This window comes from Protopterus annectens, chromosome 7.part0, assembly GCF_019279795.1.
Source record: "Protopterus annectens isolate FY-2018-M chromosome 7.part0, PAN1.0, whole genome shotgun sequence".
Classification (NCBI taxonomy): domain Eukaryota; kingdom Metazoa; phylum Chordata; order Ceratodontiformes; family Protopteridae; genus Protopterus; species Protopterus annectens.
Genome location: NC_056739.1, coordinates 210,085,673 through 210,108,922, shown reverse-complemented (window position 1 = coordinate 210,108,922; position 23,250 = coordinate 210,085,673). Strand labels below are relative to the sequence as shown.

Sequence of the window (23,250 nt, the reverse complement as noted above, 5' to 3'; positions counted from 1 at the left end):
CCCAAGTACATTTGGTCTTGTTTCACAGTATGACCCCTTCTCGCTCACTTCCACAAGTGTAGTCATCCCTTGATAAATCATATCATAGATTAGTGACATTTTCATTTAAACTAGTAGTACATCTGATGCAAGTATCAAATGTTCAGGAATTTCTCAAAAGCAAGTTGTCTTCAGTTTCTGGATGGCCTGAATTTCACTGTAATTCTTCTCTGACTAGCCCTGTGTCTAAAACAGCTTATGCATCTGACTTTCTCACACTCAAATAGTTGTATTGATAAGGACTGCCTTAGCTACACCAAATATATTGAGAAATTTAAATAAAAGCCTTTTTGGCGGAATACCTTTGTGAATAAATCATATAACAATAGAAAGAAATTACTTGGTGCTAGTTTTGAGGTCTCAGTCTGCCCACCTTAAGAACATACTTAATCAAGCTAGGAGAGAGCTTAGTGATTTATTTACTAAAAATACTTTCCTTAGCACCGTGCTATGTGGTGCACAGAGTGACAAACAGCATTCTTGCCCATCTTTAAATGTTTTCAGCCAATCATTTTCTAAGACCAATGGTTTGAAAGTACCGTTCTTCCTAATGTTGATCCACTGAAAATAAATGGTGCAGTTCAGTTTCAGAGGTGTCATCTTAGGGAAAGCGCGAGATGTGAACTTGCATTTATGGATAATTACCTTGCGTGCACAAGAGATGTATCCATTAAAGTGAATGGATGTATGTCACTGAGGGATACATTAAATTTATTTGACCTGTGATTTAACAAACAAGTTTACAAAGCTTTATTAAAAATAAATAAAATAACAGCTGAAGTGAATAAGGGATCAACGTAATGAGTGCATTGCTGCAACTGACTCACTAAATGCCAGGAATGTGAACAAATCACTTTAAGGTACTATTAGGAAGCTCAAAGCTAAGTGTGAGCATAATCACTGAAACCAGAAATAAATGCAAATCTTTCTTTGACTTTGTCAAGAATTTAATAACCCAACATCCAGCTGTGTACAAAGCTACTCCACAGTAATACTGCTCACTCTTTCCCAATGAAGTAGCTAATGTTGCAGATGAAGAATTTAGTGCAAATTTTACTCCACCCACAGTTTTAACTTACAGCACTAACCCTAAGCTTTGAGTTATCCTGTTTAGCTTCCAAAATGTAAGGGGCACCTTCCACGTCCTTAGAACATTGAAAGCTCAAGCTAGGAAGGAAGAAAATCAGCAGTTTTGGCACCAAGCCTTTCAGAGCTTTCCTGCCAATGAAGAGCAGTCCACTTCAGGCTTTCGAGAATTGATGGCTGGCTAGTGTGTCTGCAGTGCTGGGAAGATACGTCCACTCAAAAGGGAAAAAACTTATCTGATGTCAAGTTTCATTCTATCCTCATCTGATGGGTTTGGAGCCGATCCCTCGGATCAGACTCTGCCATTGCTAAAGCTTATGGCAGCCAAAAACGCTTTGAGCTTCTCCCTTACCCATAATGCTCCAACCCCAAGTACCTCAGATCTTGATTGCCACTATATGCGAAAGATGTGGCGACAGTTACTCTTGAGCAGATAAGTCTTTAAATTTTGAATTTTCTATTTTTTCCTAGTGAAACCTTTCCAATTATTGAATTATTTAATCCCTTACTCAATTGTCTAATTTTTTGCTGTTTATTCTACTTACAATATCTTCTGTCCCTCTTTCCTCCTCCCGTACATTTTTGTACCTTCAAATACTGTTGTTGGTAGTCTTTCCCTTTATCTCTACGTGCAGTATAGTTTCCTTATTACCATTGATGGTAATTTCTTTTTCTATCATTTTTATATTAAAAAAAAAAAAAAACTATTTGTATATCTTTAATTTCTACTGTTGAGTTTCTCCTTAGAATCTGTTTTTTCTTCACTGTTGTTCCTACTGTGGCAGAGTCCAGCTAGATTAAAAAATGTGCAGGCACAACATTCCATTTTCAGACGCCCACACTGTGTATGTATTGCCAGGGACCTCCCCATTTACAAGATTACTGCTCTATTTGTAATGGGTTTGACCTTAGAGCACTGGTAGAGCAAAAAAATAAGTTGATATTAAAAGGACTTCTACCTTCTTCTTTTGGAGAAGCTTTATTTGGAGATTTGTCCCCTAAAAAATCTAAGAGATGTAAATCTCCTTCTCCGAGCCCTTCTTGCTCTGAGGCTTCGGAGCATCTTAAAGATCGCCTTCAGATAAGACGACTTCTTCAGATCCTAAAGGGAAAAAGACAAAATTTTCGTATCTAACCTCAACTTCCGATCTGAAGCTCACAAAAAAGGATTCATCGGATTCAACCTCAACATTGGATTTGAAGCGAAAGAAGAAAGATAAAAAGACGTATTTGATCAGACTTCTTCAGATCCGATGCATAAGCCAACTGATCAGCTACTCTGTCCAGTATTGCTTATCTTCCATAGACTAGATACTCCCTTTCAGTAGATCCAGTTCCCTCCAGGGTTCTCTCTCCCTTTTTGGAGAGACCTAGGTCCCATTCTGGATTTTCCACTTACTGTTCCAGGAGCTTAACAGAAGAAAATGGGGAAAGTGTGGTGAGAAGAAGTCTATCAGTGCAGACTCTGATGGGTGCTCCTTTGGCTCCTACCTGTTCGGGTCAGGAGGTCCGATCTTCTTCAGTCTGGCTCTGTCTGACTCTGAACCGAGGATACATTTATCTGCACATCTGAAGTTTGCTTTGAGCATTTTGGTTCAGTCGGATCTGGAGAGATCTCAGAGCTAAAGCTTCCCTGTTAGATCCGTGGTGTCGGAGTCTCCTCCGAAGTTGTCAGAGCCGTCTCTGCGCCTCAGCAAGCATTACCTTGGCTCTGGCTTCTGCCTTGGGGGGATTCTCGTCTGAGCAGGCAGGGGACAATGGTCCAGAAGCTTGCCTTTTTGGATCCAAGGTCCTCTCAGTCTCTGGAGAGGTCTGCCTTTGAGGCTGTAAAAAGAACATTGTCTGTCTCAGCTACACAGATTGTTCCTACCCCCTCGAATCCTGAGTCTACAGCCTTGACGTCTCTGTGCTCGGAGTCTCAACCCACTTTTCCACAGGGATATGTAGTACTGAAAGCTTTCCTGACTTCTTCGGATACCTCCCCAGAGCATCCCACTGAGGAGGTGCTCAAGAAGAAGACATGCAAGAGGAAGCACTTGGACTTCCCAGAGGAGTCTATCACAGAAGATAAGACTTCAGTGAGGGTGAAGGGTCCCCTCAGTCACCTCCTGAAGATGTCATTTGAAGACATCTTTGACATCTTAAAACAGAGGTGGCTGGGCATCCAGCAGCCCGTCATCCGAGGAGGCTGTATTCCTGGAGACGTTCGGTACTGGCCTGTCTACCTCTTGGGTGACTCCACCCACCGAACAGACTGAATGGATCTCTCGCTGGGCATGGATGGATCCTGACACAACTGAACCAGTACCTCGGAGACCTGAAAAAATTATGATGCCACTAGAGGACAAGCAATTTTGGGGAAAGGGAGTTCTTGTTGATATGGTTGTGGCGACGGCCACTAAAAAGGAACTTGCCAAGGCGAGTTCCACTGTTCACCCCCCCCAGTAAGGAGTCTTGGGCGATGGACAGGTTTGGGAAGCATGTCTATGCTTCAGCAACTTTTGCCTTAAGTTCACTGAATTATTTGGCACATTTCACAAGGTTACAGAGGGATTTGATTAAGGATCTTTCAAGTGCTCTCTCAAGATCAGTTTCTAAGGAAGTATAATCATCTGTTACTTCTCATTTAGCTACCCTGCATTGCATTTCCAAGTCTTCCATGAGGCTCATTTGTATGTATCCAGATGACCCTCAAGGGCAGCGGGTTCAGGCATTTCCATCAGAAGGCATGCCTGGATGTGCTTACGTGATTTTGCGGAGCCTAAGTCTTTGTTCTTCAGTGCTGCTTTTGACGGAACGTCTTTGTTTGGCCTGCAAGTGAAAGACACATTATTCAGGTGTGAGACTGACTGACCCTATCTGCTGTGGGCATACATTTTTTGACATCTTAAAGATCCTTTTCCAGGCATCAATGAGGTAGTTGAAAGATGTGGTACAAAAAGTGCCAAGAACCTTTCCAGAACACATGGAGGAAGTTCCCCCAGGGTTGAGGAGGGAAGTCCTAATGGTAGACACCGCCCCTGCGGCAGAGGTCCAGAGATTCATTTTCTGACAAGACCCTTCCAGAACTCCTTAAAGAAGGCCTGATTGCCTTCCTCTGGATGCAGTCAGGAGTGTACTACCCCTGCAACAGAGAGCCCTTCTAGAAATAACAGATACTTGGGTACAGAGGATTATTTCCAGAGGTTATATAATACCATTTTCCCTTCCACCCCCAATTTCAAGAAAAATCCCTGATGTTCTACCCAGTCAGAGGGGACAAGCAGAAATTCAGGTACAATAGCTGCTAGAAGAGAGTCATCCAAGAGATCCCACCAGACCATTTAGAATCTGGAACTTGCGCAAGATTCTTTTTAGTGCCAAAGAAAACAGGGGACCGGAGACCAATTTCGGATCTCAGCAACTTGAATAAGTCAGTTTGACACACCAAGTTCCATATGGTCACAGTTCAGTCCTTTAGGGCAAGGACGACTGGATGTGCTCGATAGACCTTCAGGGTGGTGTACTATCACATAAAGATGAACAAGACCTTCAGGGTGTGTACTATCACATAAAGATGAACAAGGCGATCCAGAAGGTATTTTCACTTACGACTGGGAGCCAGTCATTAACAGTTCAGAGTTTGCCCATTGGTCTCACCACAGCCCCCAGGGAGTTTACCAAATGTATGACATTAGTAACAGCTCACTTGAGACTGCAAGGATTGCGAGTGTTTCCATATATAGACGATTGGCTCATTACCACCCTGACCAGGCATCATTTAACAAAGGCACGAGATCAGGTTCTCCAGCCATGTTCTTACAGTTTATGGTTATCCCCAGACGAGAAGTCTCACCTAGAACCAACCCAGAATTTGGAGTTTATAGGAACACTGTTCAACACAGTCAATGGTAGCCTCACTACCCCTTTCAAGAGTTCAGACTATAAGGTCATGGGTCAGAAGCATGATCTGCAGTACCAGGATTTCAGCCCACTTGGTATTTCAGGTTCTAGAATTAATGTCACTGGCTATATAACACTAGCACCTTTAGCCAGATTTTACATAAGGATCCTTCAGCAGGTGCTAGTAACACTGTGATGGATACATTGACAACCAATGTCAACCCCAATACGAATCATCCACACATGCAAGAGGGATCTCGAATGGTGGATTCAGTCGGACCAGGTTCTGCAAGAACCATTCATTCCCGACCACGGATGCTTCTCGGTTTTGGATGGGGGAAGCATTTTCTGTGGCAAACAGTCCAAGGCACTTGGTCCCCAAAGAGGCCAACTTGCATGTCAGTGTACTTGATATGATAGCAGTGCTTTTAGCTCTGCAGGCCCTTCAGAATGCTCTCACTCTAGGGACAATTGCAGTTCAAGTGGACAATATGTCAGTAGTTTGGTACATGAGCAAACAAGGAGGAACCAGATCTTAGCCCTTGTGTCTTGAAGTGCTCAGAGAATGGCAGTGGGCGATCTCATCACTTTCTCATAGCAATGCACATGCCGGAGAAGTTCAGTGTGATAGCAGACAAGCTGAGCAGGTGCATTCTTCTACCTCACTGGAGGTCTCTCAACAAGAACCTAGCAGAAATGGTTTTCCCTCAGTGGGGCCAGCCTTGCTGCCATCTTTTTGCTTCTCCCCTAAACAGCAAATGCGGCAGGTACTCTGCCCCTTTTCCCTACTCCAACAGGGGTAATCACCGAAGGATGTCCTCTTCATGATTGGCCCCTGTCTGCTTTAACGCTGATCCTCCAATTCCGATAATTCTGAAATTCCTACAGAAAGCTGCCATGTTGAAGAGCAAAGTCATCCTCATTGCAGCTTACTGGCCTTGAGAAATTTGGCGCTCCTTCCTTTGGCCTCATTTACTTCACCAGCCTTGGATTCTGGATCCAACTCCAGACCTCCTGTCTCTGGCATGATTCTTCCAGACTTACCAAATCTCAGACTGACAGCCTGGCTTTTCCAGTTCCATTAATAGCCAGACAACCTATACTGTCTTCACGTGTCCGACATAGTTTTATCTTCTCATAAAGCGTCTACACGAAAGCTCTACTCCAGTAAATGGAAAATGTTTGTTTACTGGGCTCGCCAAAATAATGTTGATCCTTTTTCAGCTCCCATACATAACATCCCAGAATTTTTGGCTATACTTTTTAAAGAAGGAGCTAGTTCCTCAACAGTTAAGGTACAGTTAGCAGCAATATCGAAATTGAATTTTCTTGTTGTTTTTGAGGGTTTCTCTGTTGCTTCTCATAAGCTCTGCAAATCTTTTTTGAGAGGCACTTTTCTTCTAAGACCTCCTTTTAAAGACCTTACTCCCCCATGGGACCTGAATCTGGTACTGCAAGCTAGCTGTTACTTATTCCCCATTCCAACCAGTAACAAAGTGTGACCTTAAATACCTTTCTTGGAAGACAGTTTTTCTGGTAGCCATTACTTCTGCCAGGCGAATTTCTGAGATTCAAGCATTAAACCACAGTACTTGATTTTTCACAGGGATAGTTACCTTACGAACTAACACATCCTTTCTTCCTAAGGTGGTGTCAGAATCCAATATTAATCAGTCCATTAATTTGCCAGTATTCTTTCTTAAATTTGCTAACAAGGGCGAATACATATCACATTTATTGAATGCTCACAGACCATTATGTTTTTACCTAAATAGAACAAACGACATCAGAAAATCTGACCAATTGTTTGTCTCATTTGCAGAAGTAAAATTGGGAAAGCCAGTTGCCAGAGTAACTTTAGCCAGATGGCTGGCTGACGGTGTTTCATTTATTTGTAATGAACTGGGCATTACCTTACCAAAACCATTACTGGACCATCCAATTAGATCCATGACAACTTCCTCAGTTTTTCAGTCTAGAACATCTATGGATGAAGATTGTGCTGCAGCAACTTGGGCTACTCCCCATTGTAGTGTTGCTCATTACAAATTGGATTTGGTCTCCAGAGGTAGAGCATCACTTGGTTCAGCTGTGCTCAGAAATATCCTGCCTTGAGTCCACCTGGGATGTCAGGTAGCTGGGGACTCTGTCCCATCAGTTGAGGATAGAATGAAAATTGACATTGGGTAAAGAAGTCATGTATTCACCATAACATTCCATCTGTGTTTTCCATTTTCATTCTTCCTCAACTCCCCACCCACCGACCTCCATTGTTTCTAAACTCCTGTAAGAATAACTGAAGTTCTTCATGTTTCACTGTTGCAGTCATCGCATTTGGGTTATCTGCCTGCAGGTAGCCCTCAGCCGGCCTGAATACCAGAGTCTTGGATTCCTGTGTCAGATGCTGTCTCTTCTTCCATGATGTCAGGTCGTCAGGGGTATAAAACATGCAGCCAACGCCATTGCATCAGTCTTTCTTGCCGCTTGGTGGCCAAAGCGGAAGCAGTTCACAAGTGCCGGTCGGCCGACTTCTGAAATTTTCAGTTTCGAGTTTCGGAACCAAAGTCCTCAAAAAAGCTAAGTACCTTGTTGGGGATCCTTTTTCTTGCTCTTAACCGATGTCAGTAAAAGTTAACAATTGTATTACCTGTGGAAAGCAAATACCTCATAAAATTTTCATTCGTACTGCATTCCTTGCTTAGGCCCAGACCACGACATCCCTCTCTGTCGGTTTTGTGCCTTGTTCAACTCCCGAACTATTCATCGTCGGGCTATATTTGCAGCAAATTATTTTGGTACTCTGTATAACTATCCAGAAATGGCTTCGGTAAGCCATCCGACTACCGATATTCTGAAAAACGTAAGGATAAAGACAGAGACAGACCGCATAAGTCCAAAACTGCCAATGGCGCTTCCGTTAAGCTAGTCGCCAGTCCGCCAGTACTCAGTGAGGCACTTTCACAGACCCTGATACCCGCTACTTCAGATTCGCATGCCTCTACTGAGACCCATTCGGAGTCCGGTATGCCGCGAGATGCTGCTTCGACTATGGAACCTGCGGATGGGTCTGGAGCCGCTGTGCAGGCACCTGCTTCTGAGGGAGTATTCAGGCCTACAGACTTGCATGTTAAACCGATGCCATCTTCTTCATCCAGGCCTAAAACTCGCAGCATGCCTAGAAACCCGACGTCCAAACTGCATGGTCAGTCCCATATACCTAAAAAACAAATGCTTAGAATGGCTGAAGACCTTATTACCTTAATTAGGGGAAGCCAGCCTTCCCCCCTAAGAGACCTAGAACTGATTTTCCTTCTGATTCTTCTGATCAGGAATCTGATATTTCTGTTTCTTCTGATTACTAAGATTTGCCCTTATCTACCTCTGAGGATTCTGATGCAGAGGATTCCTTTCCCTCTGCTTCCCCTCCAGAAGATTTTTCTTTTGGTGAAACCTTGCATACTCTTGGAAGCATTTCCGCTGGGAAAGCCAGGATTACTCTGACCCCAAAAAGAGGCTTAGGGAATTCTTACTCCTTCCTCAACACAGGCCTTTAGCTATCCCTCCTGTTCTGGACATTGTCGATAATACTTTCCTGGAATCTAGCCTTTCCCCAGACACCTTACCTCCAGCTCCCAGTAAACCTGACCGGTATTACTGAGTACCTGACTCTCCCAAGTTCCTCTTCAAGAATCCTACTGCGGATTCGGAGACCATTTCACAAGGACCAAAGGGCATTAAGGCTGCTGCTGCCAAAAATCCTACCCCTTCTGATAGAGATTCTAGAGGCTTGGGCAGATGGGGTAAGAAGGTATACATGTCTGCTACTTTAGCCATTAGGGCTTTAAATTGCCAGTTTCATTTGTTAAAGTACCAGCAGCATATTATGGGACTACTTAAACAGAAAATTATGTTGATTCCTGATGGTGCTGAACACAGAGAATTACAGGATTTAATGCATTCTGCAGAACAAGTTGGTAAACATACTTTGTGGTTTTGACTTTTTAGAAGCATCTTGCAGGGCTGCTGTCACTGGGTCTGTACTTAGAAGGCATGCTTGGCTTAAGGAGCAAAACTTGCCAGATCATGTTAAAGCTAAATTACTGGATGCACCCTTAAACCAAGACTGCCTGTTTGGCAACAAAGCAGAAGAAATCCTCAAAAAGATGGAAGAAAAAGCTAAATCTATGCAAACTGTTAAAGAAATCCTGCAAGTACAGCCTCCCAGATTTAGTATTTATTTATTTTATTTCAGTTTGATTACCGTGGAAGTCAACTGGGCTAGTGTGTGCCCATTTTCAGTGGAGGCCCGGGGAGAAAAGCTCCAATAAGCAACACAATTACAAAAGGTTATATAATGCCAAGGTAAAATACATATATAAATTCATACAATTAGGTACAGCAAGTGAATAAATTGTCATTGTAATGCAATGTAGACAAAGGTAGCACAATTTGCAGGTATTTACATTCAGAGCAAAGTTTCAACTGTCTGTGGATTACATGATATGACATAGTAGGCATTGGCCTTCAAAGAATTGGTCCTTTCCAGTCTCTTCCAGGCCCTCTCAGTCCAAACCCAGGAAAAGCAGACCACCTAGGTTACAGTCTCAGGCTACGTGCAGGCCTAAGCAGTGGGGGGCTCCCTCTTCCAAAGCAGGGAGTAGTAAGGCACCCCCATATGGAAAAATGGCACAATGACTTAACCCGAACTCTTCCAAGCCTTGCTCAACTGCCTGCTCCCTTAGGAGGAACGCTCGCCCTGCATGCAAAAAACTGGGAACTCATTACCCAAGACAAATGGGTTTTGAATATAGTTTTCCAGGGATACAGATTTTACTTCTACACCCTGACAACCCCAAACGGTTGGCCAGACCTACCCCCAAATCAGTGGGCAGAGGCCCAACAGCAGGTTCTCTCTCTTCTAAGTATCAGGGCTATTCAACCTGTCCCAGCAGAAGAAAGGGGACAAGATTTTTATTCAAGACTTTTCCTGGTACCCAGAAAAGACAACTCTTGGCATCCTAACCTGGACCTCTCTGTTGTAAACACCTTTTTGGTAATTCCAAAATTCAAAATGCTGACACTTCAACAGGTGCTTCCTATGCTAGGCAAAGATGCCTGGTTGGAAGCCTTAGACTTAAATGAAGCTTACCTGCATATCCCAGTAAGGGAATCTTGCAGGAAATACCTATGCTTCAGGGCAGGCTCCATGCACTATCAGTCCTCTGCACTTCCCTTTGGCTTATGTACTGCGCACAGGCTATTCACAAAGTGTCTAGCTCCAGCCATTGCATTTTGCAGGCAGAGAAATATTCAGATATACCCATACTTGGACGATTGTCTGATTCAGGCAGAAAGCCAAGACTTGCTTTTAAAACGTGGCATTTGTAAAGAAACTTCTAACCTCACTGAGGTACACCATAAACGAAAAGAAATCTCAACTAGTACCTTGCCAACAGATTGTATTCCTGGGAGCAAGCTTGAACACAACTTCCCAGATGGCTTTCCTCACTCCAGAGAAACAAGTTTATTTGACAACCTACTGGCCACAAAGACCCAGATATCTGCAAGGAAAATTCTGCAAGCCCTGGGGTTCATGGCCTCTTGCATTCTACTAATTCCATATGCAAGACTGCTTATGAGGAAACTACAATGGTATCTAAAAAGCCTATGGTGTCAACATTCTCAGGACCTGGAATCAATGATTCCTATCATTCCTTGTATAAAGACAGAGTTCCTTTGGTGGGCAGAGGCCTGTTACCACAACAAGGTGCTCCCTTTCATTCTACCCCCTGCTGCCCAAACCCTAACAACAGACACATCAGACTATGCATAGGGGGCTCACTTGGCAGGGCAGTGCATTCAGGGCAAATGGAACCCGAGACAGATGCATCTGCATATCAACCAAAAAGAAATGTTAGCTGTACAGAATTCCCTGACAGCCTTCAAAGACCACATTCTTCCAGGACAATTATTGGTAAAGACAGACAACATCACAGATATGTGGTACATAAACAAGCAGGGGGTAACCCACTTGTACCCACTCTGCAGAGTAGCCATGGCTCTGTGGAACACAGCCTTGAGCTACCAAGTGCATCTACAGGCTCAGTTTCTGCCAGGCAAGCTAAATTCTTTGGCAGACGACCTAAGCAGAAATATCATGGACCCACACGAATGGAAACTGGAACCGAAAATATTCAGCCTCTTGAGGAACAAATGGGGGACTCTAGAGATAGACCTGTTTGCCTCCCCTCAGAACTACCAATTAGACAAATTCTGCACAAGGACTTCCCACAGTCAGGCTTGGAAAGTGGCTTTCCCTGTCCTTTACCTGGGAAACCCTCTCCGTTTATGCCTTTCCCCCTCTGCCTCTCCTCTTGAAGGTACTGCTAAAGATCAAACAGGACAAGCCAAGGACAATTCTGATTGCAGCAGACTGGCCACGCCAACACTGGTACCTCCTCTTGAGCAGTATGACACTGCTGGAACCATGGCACCTGCCTCAGACCCCTTCCCTGCTGTCCCAGCAGGCAGGCCAGATTCTGCACCCTCCGCTTCAAACCCTGAACCTTGCAGCCTGGCTAATTATTTGAGCTCTCCAATAGCATCCCTCAGTAAGCAGGTGCTAGATGTCATTCTGGAGGCAAGGAGGCCTAGTACTAGAAAATCCTATGCTGAAAAGTGGAAAAGATACTGTTCCTGGAGCCAGACTTAGGGGATGGGCACAACGGTGCCCAGCTTACCTGATCTACTTCAGTACTTAACAGAAATGCTCCACTAGGGCCTATCCTTGTCAATTAAAATTCTTGCGTCTGCCACTTCAGCACATTATAACACTGAAAACCAACCTTCTTCTCTCACCCCCTTCTAAAGCAATTCCACAGAGGGGCCAAAAATTTAAGACCCCCAGGAGAGCCCCTACTCCAGCCTGGGACCTTAACCCTGTATTGGAAAAGCTCACTGTCCATCCTTTTGAGCCAACTGCAGAGTTGAAATTCCTTTCTTGGAAAACAGCCCTACTTCTAGCCATCACTTCAGCAAGAAGAGTGTCTGAATTACAGGCCCTCATAGCAGTGGAGCCCTTCATTACCTTCTATGCAGACAGGGTTTCCCTCAAGACCAATCCTTCCTTTATGCCCAAGGTGGTGTAGTGTGGCCCTTAATCAGTCCATTCATTTGACTACCTTTTTCCCGAATCCACAAAACAAAGGAGAATGAATACTACACTCTTTGGACATGCACAGACAACTCAGATTTTATTTGGACAGGACTAAGCCTTTCAGAAAATTTGAACAGCTGCTAGTTGGCTTTGCTGCTGGGGCAGAGGGGAAGGCCATTTCAAAGCAAACCATTTCTAAATGGATAGCCCATTGCATTCAGTTCCGCTATAAGCACCATGGAAAATCTACCCCACAGGGGATGAGATCACATTCCACCAGGGCTGCATCTACCTCTACAGCCTGTTTCAGAGGTGTCCCTACCAGGGACATCCTAGAAGTTGCTACCTGGAGCTCTGTACATACCTTCACCAAGGATTACCACATGCCTATTTTTTCTAAATCCAGAGCTGGTTTTGCCACTGCAATCTTGCAAGGCTTAATAGCTGGGCCTAATACTCTCTAACTTCCTCCTCCCTTCCTTAGCTTTGGGAATCAACCCAAATGTGATGACTGCAACAGTGAAACACGAAGAACATAGTACAGTTGTGTACACTTACCATAAATGTAAATGTTCGAGTGTATTCACTGTTGCAGTCCTGGTTACCCTCCCTTCAGCCCCCTGACTTCTCTTGGCTCTACCTTTCCTCCTTCTTTGGTGTATTTAAGCTTTCTTGTGTATTTTCTTTTTGATGGAGGGGTACCATAACATATAATTGCTTCCCATTGTGAGGGCACCTGATATCTGGGGCAAGAGAAATTGTAATGGTGTCAGCTGCATGTTTTATACCCCTGACGACCTGACATCATGGAAGAAGAGACAGCATCCAACGCAGGAATCCAAGACTCTGGTATTCAGGCCGGCTGAGAGCTGCCTGCAGGCAGATAACCCAAATGTGATGACTGCAACAGTGAATGCACTCTTAACATCTACATTTACGCTAAGTGTACACAACTGTACTGTTTATGGTCATTATTGTCTTTTTTATATTGAGCTCCAGATATAGCCTTCTTCCTATTTGTCTGCAAATATTTCCTTTCTAGTAAGTCAGCAAACAAGATCTATGATACTTTGGGTAGGAGCATTATGGTAAGGGAGAAGTTCAATAGTTTTTGGTTGCCATGAGCTTTAGCAATGGCTGAGTTGGATCTGAGGGATTGGATCCCGAACCCATCAATTGAGGAAGAATGAAAATGGACAACACAGATGGAATGTTATGGTGAGTACATAACTTTTTTTTCCCTGTCATTCAGCATCTACTAGATTGCGTAGTAAAACCTACCTCTCTTTCTCTCTAACAGGGAAAGGGTTTATTCAGGGATGTTTTTAGTATCAACGAAGAAGCTTCATGGAGACCAGTCATAGCGGTTTCCTTTCTCAGTTAATTTGTGAAAGTTCCAAAAGTCAAAATGCTATCCCTTTACAACCTGTTACCTCTTTTCCCCTTTCAGTTTTTGTTAACTCTAGATTTATAGGATGTTTAATATTACGTTCCAGTAGTCACATATTTCAAGCATTACTTAAGATTTTCTGAGTCTGGATCACACTTACAGTTCTCTGCATTACCATTTGGTGTATCCACTGCTCCAAGGGTATTCACAAGTTTTCTACTTACAGTGATAGCTTATTGTGGACTGCAAGTTATGTACTTTTTTATGTAGACAATTTACTTATCTCTTAGATTCCTTTTTTTGAAGTGCCAAGAGTCTTTCAGTTGAGTTGTGTAAGAGATCTCCTTCGTAAACCATGTTTCCAGGAGAATATTCAAAAATGTATAATTCCATCCCAGAGAATAGTATTCTTGAGGTGACTCCTACATCCACTCAGAGCTATTCTTCCACAGGAAGAAAATCTGTCTAGATCTATTCCTGACTTTTTCCACTCAGTTAAAGACTTAAGCAAGAGAATTTCTCAGGATTCTAAGACTCATGGCATATATGATGCCTTAGATTCCTCTAGCCAAACTCCACTGGAGAAGGATTTGGTGGTACCTAAAAGTCTGTATGGTTGCATCATCAACACCCCCTGAGTTTCAAATTCCAGTTTGGTGATTTGTAAAAAAGTAACTGCTTTGGTGGAGAGACCAATTTTATCTGAATCCAAGTCTCCCATTCCCCCTTCCAGCTCCACTACAGTTTGTAACAACAGATGCTTCCGACTTTGATTAAGGTGCTGAGTCTTTGGGGTAAAAGTGCAGGGTATTTGTAACAAAAAGACCAACCAAAATGCACACAACAAAGAGACGTTGGCAGTAGTAAACACTCATCTCTATCATCTGTAGTCCCCATGACTTCCTGCAAGTAATCATAGACAACACAGTGATGTTATGTTCAGCAGTCTCACTCTACAGGCTTCCTGTATTTGGTCAGAGCAAATCTTTGTGGCAGACAAGTTGAGAAGCAGCAGCACAGACCCTCAGGAATGGAAATTAAATCAAAGGTTCATCCAGGATTTGATACAACTGAGGAGAACACCTCAGATGTGTTTTCCTGCATTCATAACCAATAACTGGGGAAATTCTGCTCCATTATTCCTTGCAGGCAGGCCAGGAAAATCCAATGCTTTTTCATTTCTTTGGATGAGCATGTGCCTGTATGCCTTTCCACTGATATACAGGGTCATTCTGAAGATTCAGAAGGACGCTACAGAAGTCATTGTGGTGACTCCCTTCTGACCCAGTCAACAGTGGTTTTCCCACACATGGTGGGGATTATTTGGGGTATCCCAACTTGAAAGAACTTCAGCTGACTGCCTAGGTAATATAGTTGCCTAAAAGGTATTGACATTCTGTTTTCGGATGAAATGAAGCAGGTATTAAGAGGCAGGGAAACCTGCTACTAGGAAGTCATATATTAGCAAATGGAAAAGATTTTCTAGCTGGTGCCACATGAAGAACCAAGCCCATTTTATGGCTAGCATTTCTCTGGTACTTCAGTTTTTGTGTGAGGTATTGTCTTCTGGCCGTTCTTATTCCTCTTTCAAGACTTGTCTTTCAGCCATTTCAGCATGTTTGCGTATGGGTTCCTCTCTTTCAATGCACTGTCATTTTGAGCTGTTTTTGAAAGTGGTTCTGCATACCCCTCCACCTAGAAGGCAGGTGGCATCTCCATAAGATCTTAATTTTGTTTTGGAAAAACTAATTCTTCCATTTGAATCAGCTTTTTGGGCTTATTTGAGGTTCTTAAGATGGAAAACTATGTTACTGACTGCTCTGACTTCTCTAATGAGAGTGTCTGAGATGTAAGCTCTTACAGTGTATCAACCTTACCCTAATCATTCACTATGATAGGGTTTGTTTGAAAACGTATCTTTGATTTATGCCTAAAAGTGGTATGAGAGTTTACTTTGACCCAAATCTAAAAATGAAGGAGAAAGGATTCTTCATAATTTGCATGACCACAGGCAACTTGGATACAGTCTTGACAGAATTAAAACCTCGGTCTGATCAATTATTTATTGATTTTTTTTAAGGTAAGAAAAATGACAACCATTGTTAAAGCAGATAATTTCTAAATGGTTGTCTTGTGCTATTTCCGGTTTTTGTTACTCTCGCTATAATAAGTTAATTCCAGGTAGGGTCAAGACATTCTATGAAGACCTTTGCTTCTTCAGTGGTTTTTTGGAAAGGGGTAGACTGTAGAACAATTCTTGAAGCTGCTACTTGAGTCTCTACATATTACACAGTGCTACACACTACAGTCCTTTCCAGGTGTAAGGCAGTTTTTGCTAGGAACATTCTCCAGGGGCTCCTAGACCCCTCTCCTTCCTTCTGCTACTGTTTTTAAGCTTTGGCATTCTACCTGTATAGCTTAGTCTATTGCAGCACTGATGTAATGCTGAACTTAGTACAACTGTTTAGTTAAAATTATCATAACCATAGATGTTCAAATAGATCACTGCTGCAGTAGCAGTTCCACCCCCCCCACCCTTTGATGTTCTTCGTGTTTCACTGTTGCAGTCATTACATTTGGGTAATCTGCTGGCAGGTTGCCCTCAGTCGGCCTGAGTAACAAAGTCTTGAGTCCTGCGTTGGTTGCTGTCTCCTCTTCTATGATGTCAGGTTGTCAGGGGTATAAAACATGCAGCCAATGCCATTTTAATCCATCTTTCTTGCCGTGCGGTGCCCGAAGCAGAAGCAATTCGCAAGTGCCAGTCTGCCGACTCCTGAAATTTTCGTTTTCGAGTTTCAGAACTGAAGTCTTCAGTCTAAAGCCAAGTACCCCGTTGGGGAAACCTTTTCTTGCTCCTTACCGATGTCAGTAAAAGTTAATAATTGCATTACTTGTGGGAAGCAAATACCTCGTAAGGATTTTCATTTGTACTGTGTTCCTTGCCTAGGCCCTGACCACAATGTGCCTTGCTGTCGGTTTTGTGCTAAATTTAACCAACGCACTATTAAGCGTTGGTATATTTTTGCTTCTAAATATTTTGGTTCAATATTTAACTACCCTGAAATGTCGTCGGTTAGCAATCCGACTTCCTGAAATGTCGTCTGTTAGCAATCCAACTACTGGAGTTCACAAAAAACGCAAGGAAAAGACAGAGACAGATCGTTGAGGTCCAAAACCGATGACGAAGCTTCTCCCAAGTCAGTCGCCGGTACTCAGTGAGGCGCTTTCGCAGCCCCTGATACCCACTACTTTTGAGTCACAGCCTCTACCGAGACCCATTCGGAGTCTGGTATGCCATGAGATTCTGCAAGTATTGAACCCGCAGATGTCTCTCCCTTGGATGGGTCCAGAGCCGCTGAGCAGGCACCGGCTTCTGAGCGTGTGTTCAGGCCTCAACATTTGTATATTAAACCGACGCCATCATCAAAAACGAGGCCAAAACCAACTTCTATGTCTAAAAAACTGACGCATGAGCCATGTGCTCAGGCCCCTATGCCTAAAAAACAAATGATCAAAATGGCTGAGGATTTAATTACCTTGATCAGGGGTTCCCAACCCCCCCCCCCGCTAAGAAGCCTAGGCAAGGCACAGATTATGAATCTTCAGATCAGGTTTCCATTTCTTCTGATTTCTCTTCTGATCAGGAATTTTCTGTTCCACCTTATGAGGACTCTGATGCAGAGGAATCCATCCCTTCTGCTTGTCCTCCTGAAGATTACTTTTTTTGACTTTGCATACTTTAAGGGAACATTTTCACTGGGAGATTTGGTAATACCTCCTGTATTAGACATTGTTGATGATGTGTTCTCGGAATCAAGCATGGCTCCTGATTCCCTGCCTCTGGCTCCTAGTAAGCCAGACAGATATTACAGGGTTCCTGACTCACACATTTCTTTTCAAAAATCCTGCTGCTGATCCTGAGACTATTTCTCAGGGTCCCAAGGGTGTTAAGGCTTCTACAGCCAAAAATCCTACCCCTTCTGATAGAGATTCCAGGGTGCTGGCTAGATGGGGAAAGAAGGTTTGTATGTCTGCAACCTTGGCAATCATAGGTTCATAGGTAGGTACTAGGCTATCTGCCCTAGGGCATTATAAGCCTAGCCAGAATGTGTTGGCTTTCACCTTCATTTTACATTTGGTTAGATTCCTGAGCCTCTGTCCAGCAGGGCTATAGAAGTGATCCCAGGAGTAAATTTACGATTTACCATCCACTCGTCAAGATTTCTCTTGAAGAGGGTCAGTGAGGGGCTCTGCCTAACATGGATTGGGATTCTATTCCAGAGCGAGGGGAGCCTCTGGGATATGAATCTATACCTAAGCATGTCCTATTTATTGTTGTGCTGACGTTTAAATCCCTGTAACGTGTAGCTCTAAGGGATTTGATTTTCTTGAGGTGGAGCATGATCATTTAATTCCGGGTTAGACATGGCCTTGTACATCGGGCAGAGATCACCTCTGAGTAGGCGGTAAGCAACTGAATAGAGCTGGAGTTTCTTTAGTCGAGCTGCATAGGGCATCTGTTTGGTGAGGTACTTCTGGGGTCTTTCCAGCTGTTGCAGGTGTCTGGTAAGGTACATCCCAAATGGGGCATTGTACTCTATTATGGGCCTGATGAGTAGAGGGGCAAAATGACCTCTCTTGATCTAGATGCCAACCCTTTCGTGATTAGGTGGGCTGTATAGAAGGTTTTTCTAACAACTTTGGCAATGTGATTATCAAAGGAGAGGTTGCTATCTACTTGGGTCGCTAGATCCCTAATTACATCTTCTGTACTTAGTGGATTACCAGCTATGTGGCAGTTCGTGGGCACTTTGTTTTTCCCAAAGGGGATAGCTATGCACCTTTTGGCATTTAGCTTGAGGCCATGGTTCTAACACCAGGTATTCTTCTCCGTAAGACCCTTCTGGAGGATGTCTGTGTCAGCTGGAGAGTCGATTGTGGCTCCCAGTTTGCAATCATCTGCGAACTTGGTCAGCCATAGTCCTCCCGTGCTTGCCTGTACCTCAGAAAAGTATATACTGAACAAGAGGGGTCCCAGGACTGAGCCCTGTGGGATGCCACTTGTAACCGGTTTGGAGTCGGACATGGCACCTGCAACTCTGACCATGTGAGTTATATCCATGAGCCAGTTAGCAACCCGTCTCATGACATAGGTGTTAATGTTTAAGCTGGTAAGCTTATCTATAATGCCAGAGTGGGGTATTGTGTCGAGGGCCTTTGCGAGGTCTAGGTAGGCTGTGTGGACCCTCGTCTATGGCCTTGGTAACTGTTTCAAAAAAGTCTACTAGGTTTAAGAGGCAAGATCTGCCTTTAACAAAGCCGAATTGGGTAGGGTCCAGTGTCTGCAGGTTCCCGATGTCTTTATTTATGAGATCCATGATGATGCGCTCCATAGCCTTGCAGACCAGGCTAGTCAGGCTTATAGGGAGATAGTTCCCGGGATCTATTGTGGCGCCACCTTTGTGGAGCGGGATAACTGTTGCTGTACGCCATTCCTTGGGTACATATCCTGTAGTAAGGCTAAGTTTGAACAGTGAATTTATTTGAGGGTTTTGATGTTTGTGTTACATTGTTGCAGTCATTACTCTAGGGTTATCCTGCTGGCAGGCTACCCTCAGTCGGCCAGAATTCCAAAGCTAGGTCCGGAGTCGGTTGCTGTCGCCTCTTCCCTGACGTCAGTGTGCCAGGGGTATAAAAGATGCAGCCAACGCCATTTTCTTCTGTCTTTCTTGCCGCGCGGTGCATGAAGCAAAAGCAGTTCGCAAGTGGAGGTCAGCCGACTCCTGAGATTTTCAAATGCGAATTTCAGAACCAAAGTCTTCATTAAAGCTAAGTACCCCGTTGGGGAAACTTTTTATTCTTGCTCCAGACCGATGTCAGAAAAAGTTAACAATTGTATTTCTTGTGGGAAGCAAATGCCTCATAATTATTTTCACTCTTACTGTATTCCTTGCCTAGGCCCTGATCACAACGTTGCTAGTTGTCTCTTTTGTGCTAGATTTAACCAAAGCACTATCAAGCGTCTGTTTTTTTGCATTTCATTACTTTGGCCGAAGATTTAATTATATAATGCCGTCTGAACAACAGACTACCGGAGTTTACAAAAAACACAAGGACAAGGATAGGCATCCGAGGTCCAAAACCAATGACGAAGCCTCTACTAGGGCAGTCGCCGGTTCGCCGGTTCTCAGTGAGGCGCTTTCGCAGCCCCTGGCGCCCGCTACCGACTCCCACGTGGAGCTGATTGGGCCTCTGGATACTCAAGGTATTGGACACTCTGAAATCACTCCCTCAGATGGGTCTGGAGCCGTTGAGCAGGCATCGGCTTCTGAGTGTGTCTTCAGACCTACACAACTATATATTAAGCCATCTTCAGCTTCAAAGATGAAGAGTAAAGCAGCTCTAAAGACAAAGAAACAAGTACAGCATTCTCCTACTCAGACTTTCATACCTAAAAAACAGATGCTCAGAATGGCTGAAGACCTAATTACTTTGATCAGGGGCTCCCATCCCCCTCCTGATAAGAGGCCTAGGCAAGAGACAGAGTATGATTCTTCTGATCAGGTATCTATTTCCTCTGATTCCTCTTCTGAACAGGATTACTCCATGCTTCCCTATGAGGATTCTGATGCTGAAGAATCCATTCCGTCAGCCTCTCCTCCTGAGGATTATTCTTTTGAGGAAACACTGCATACTATGAGGGAGCATTTCCACTGGGAGAGCCAAGATTTTTCTGAATCTAAGAAAAGGCTCAGAGACTTGCTTCTTCCTCAGCACAGACCCCTTGCTATTCCACCTGTTCTAGACATTCTAGATGATTGTAGATGATGTATTTTCAGAGTCCGGTCTGTCCCCTGACTCTTTACTCCCTGCACCTGCTAAGCCAGACAGATACTACAGGGTCCCAGATTCTCATAAATTCCTATATAAAAATCCCACTGCTGACCCAGAAACTATATCTGAAGGTCCCAATGGGGTTAAAGCTTCCACTGCAAAAAACCCTGTCCCCTCTGATAGGGATTCTAGGGCTCTAGACAGATGGGGGAAAAAAGTTTACACTTCTTCCACCCTGGCTGTAAGGGCTTTAAATTGTCAGTTTCATATGCTTAAATATCAGCAATATTTAATGTCACTACTTAAGCAGAAAATGTTGACAAATACTGAATGTTCAGAGAACAAGGAATTGCAGGATTTATTGCATGCAACTGAACAAGTGGAAAAGCATACTTTGCAATGTGGTTATGATTCACTGGAGGCCTCTTGCAGGGCCGCTGTTACAGGTTCTGTTATTGGAAGGCATGCTTGGTTAAAGGAACAGAATCTGCCTGATCATGTTAAAGCAATATTATTAGATGCACCATTACAGCATGATACTTTGTTTGGTACTAAAGCAGAAGAGGTGTTGAAAAAAATGGAGGATAAAGCAAAATCCATGCAGACAGTCAAGGATTTCTTACAGGTACAACCACCCAGGTTTAGCAGGAACTGGCCTTCGAGGCTCTCCTCAGTATGGAGAAAATCGATGTCTGTGCAGTAACAGAAACCTGGTTCAAGGCTCCTGAGAGCACCCCAGCACTACCAGGTTATAACTCATACAATGCGTTTCGGCCCCAAAACTAGGACCGAAGCACAAAAGGAGGGGGAGTATCTATATTCATCAAAGATACCTACACCTCCAGGTTAGTGGCACTGCACGAAGCATCAGAAACTATCCATGTGCAACTAACAGCGGGCAAAACTGCCTTTCAGTTTGTAGCCTGCTACAGAACACCCTCCCTATTACAGGAACCCCACTTGGCATTCCTGAGAACACTGGAGAATATGATGGTCTCTCCAAACACTATGTTATTGGGTGACTTCAACTACCCAAACATTCACTGGGAAAACTACTCAAGCCCAAACACCCTCGCCCAACGGTTCCTTGAATTTATAAACTCTAACGCAATGGAACAACTGGTCACCACTCCCACAAGAGGGAACAACATATTTGACCTGGTCATCACCAACATGGGGACTCTATGTTCCACACCAGAGGTAAACCCCTCATTGGTAAGATCAGACCATAAACAAATTTCCCTGGACATCCATATCCCGTCCCCACCCCCAGCCAAGGAAATCGCTGTAAAGAATTTCTCAAAAGCCAACTTTGCACTTCTCAAGACTGAGATGGAATCCTTCAAAGCCCCTGGGCCAGAGGATAATACAGCCCAATCCGCAGAATCCTTTACAAATGCATTCTGTGAACTCCTGCAGGAATGCATGGATCGTGCTATCCCAAATAAAACCAAGACTCACTTCTCCAAAAACAGGAGACCGGTCTGGTGGACCCCGGCCATAAATAAGCTATACAATAGAAGGAGGAAGCTACTACATGACTGAGCAAAATCCCAAAAAGGGAAGGCATCTCTGATAAGTATTGGCAAGAAACTTCGATCCCTCATAAAATCATCAAAGGCCAGTTTTGAAAGAAAAATTGCCCTAGACACTAAAGATGATCACAAGGCCTTATTTAGTTATGTCAGAAACATGGGCGGAAACTCCCAGATATGCTCTGAATTGTTGCATAACGGTACAAAATATACTGAACCTACAGACATCGCCAACATCCTGGCAGACAGATTCAGCACAAACTCCCCCACCTTCCCCTCCAAAGGAACAAATGCCTATCCCAACTAAATGTAACCTCCCTGACATCACCGATGCACAAGTGAAAGCTGCCCTCTCCAAAGCAAAAAACACAGCATCTATGGGACCGGACGGTGTCCTAGGCTGTGTCTTACATGAGCTCCAAGAAGAACTGAACCCTCACATTAAGTCACTGTTCAAACTTAGCCTTACTACAGGATATGTACCCAAAGAATGGCGTACAGCTACAGTGGTCCCACTCCACAAAGGTGGCGCCACAACGGACCCCGGAAACTATCGCCCCATAAGCCTGACTAGTCTGGTCTGTAAAGCTATGGAGCGTATTATCTTGGAACTCATAAACAAAGACATTGGGAGCCTCCAGACACTGGACCCTACCCAATTTGACTTTAAGGTCAGATCTTGCCTCTTAAACCTAGTTGATTTCTTTGAAACAGTTACCAAAGCCATAGATGAGGGCAAGGTAGTCCACACAGCCTACCTGGACCTCGCAAAAGCCTTCGACACAATACCCCACTCAGGCATCATAAATAAGCTTACCAGTTAAATATCAAGAATTACAGAAAAAAACACTGTAGAAGGCTGAAAGCACCAAACGGTTCTTTTATTACATCCACAGAATTTGCACAGTACAGCTGATCGAGCGCTTTCATCCCCTGAAGGGATTTCATCAGAATCTGTCTCTACTACTATTATCCCCCTTAAATAGTCCAGTTAATCAAATTAATTGAATAATTACCCTATTTAATTATCAATTTTAAAAAGCTTTGACAACCAATGATGTTGTTAAAAACAGAACAATATATATTAAAACTATACATTTCTAAATCTATTGTAATTTACACTTTACAAAATTAAAATTCACTATAAAAATTATGTATTGAACACTTTATAAACACGACAATTAATACTTTAATGCTTTAAAAATCAACAACTGACTTCATAAAAATTATTAAGTCACTTAGAGTATTCTGATTTTTTATACAATAGAGGTTTGATGGAAATAATTTCATTCAGTCCAGGTGGTATACAGGCCTGCAATTTAATCTGC

The 23,250-nt window shown here is 43.6% G+C and overlaps 1 protein-coding gene across 1 annotated transcript in view; it reads left to right on the top strand.

Moving 5' to 3' along the window:
• The window catches only part of CTDNEP1 (CTD nuclear envelope phosphatase 1), a 770,907-nt gene that overhangs the window by 321,504 nt on the left and 426,153 nt on the right, over positions 1-23,250 (top strand). Inside the window, exons 4-6 of the mRNA XM_044076710.1 lie at positions 2,588-2,597; positions 10,988-11,029; positions 22,619-22,635. Coding sequence (XP_043932645.1) covers positions 2,588-2,597; positions 10,988-11,029; positions 22,619-22,635 — 69 coding nt within the window. The remainder of the gene's footprint in view (positions 1-2,587; positions 2,598-10,987; positions 11,030-22,618; positions 22,636-23,250) is intronic.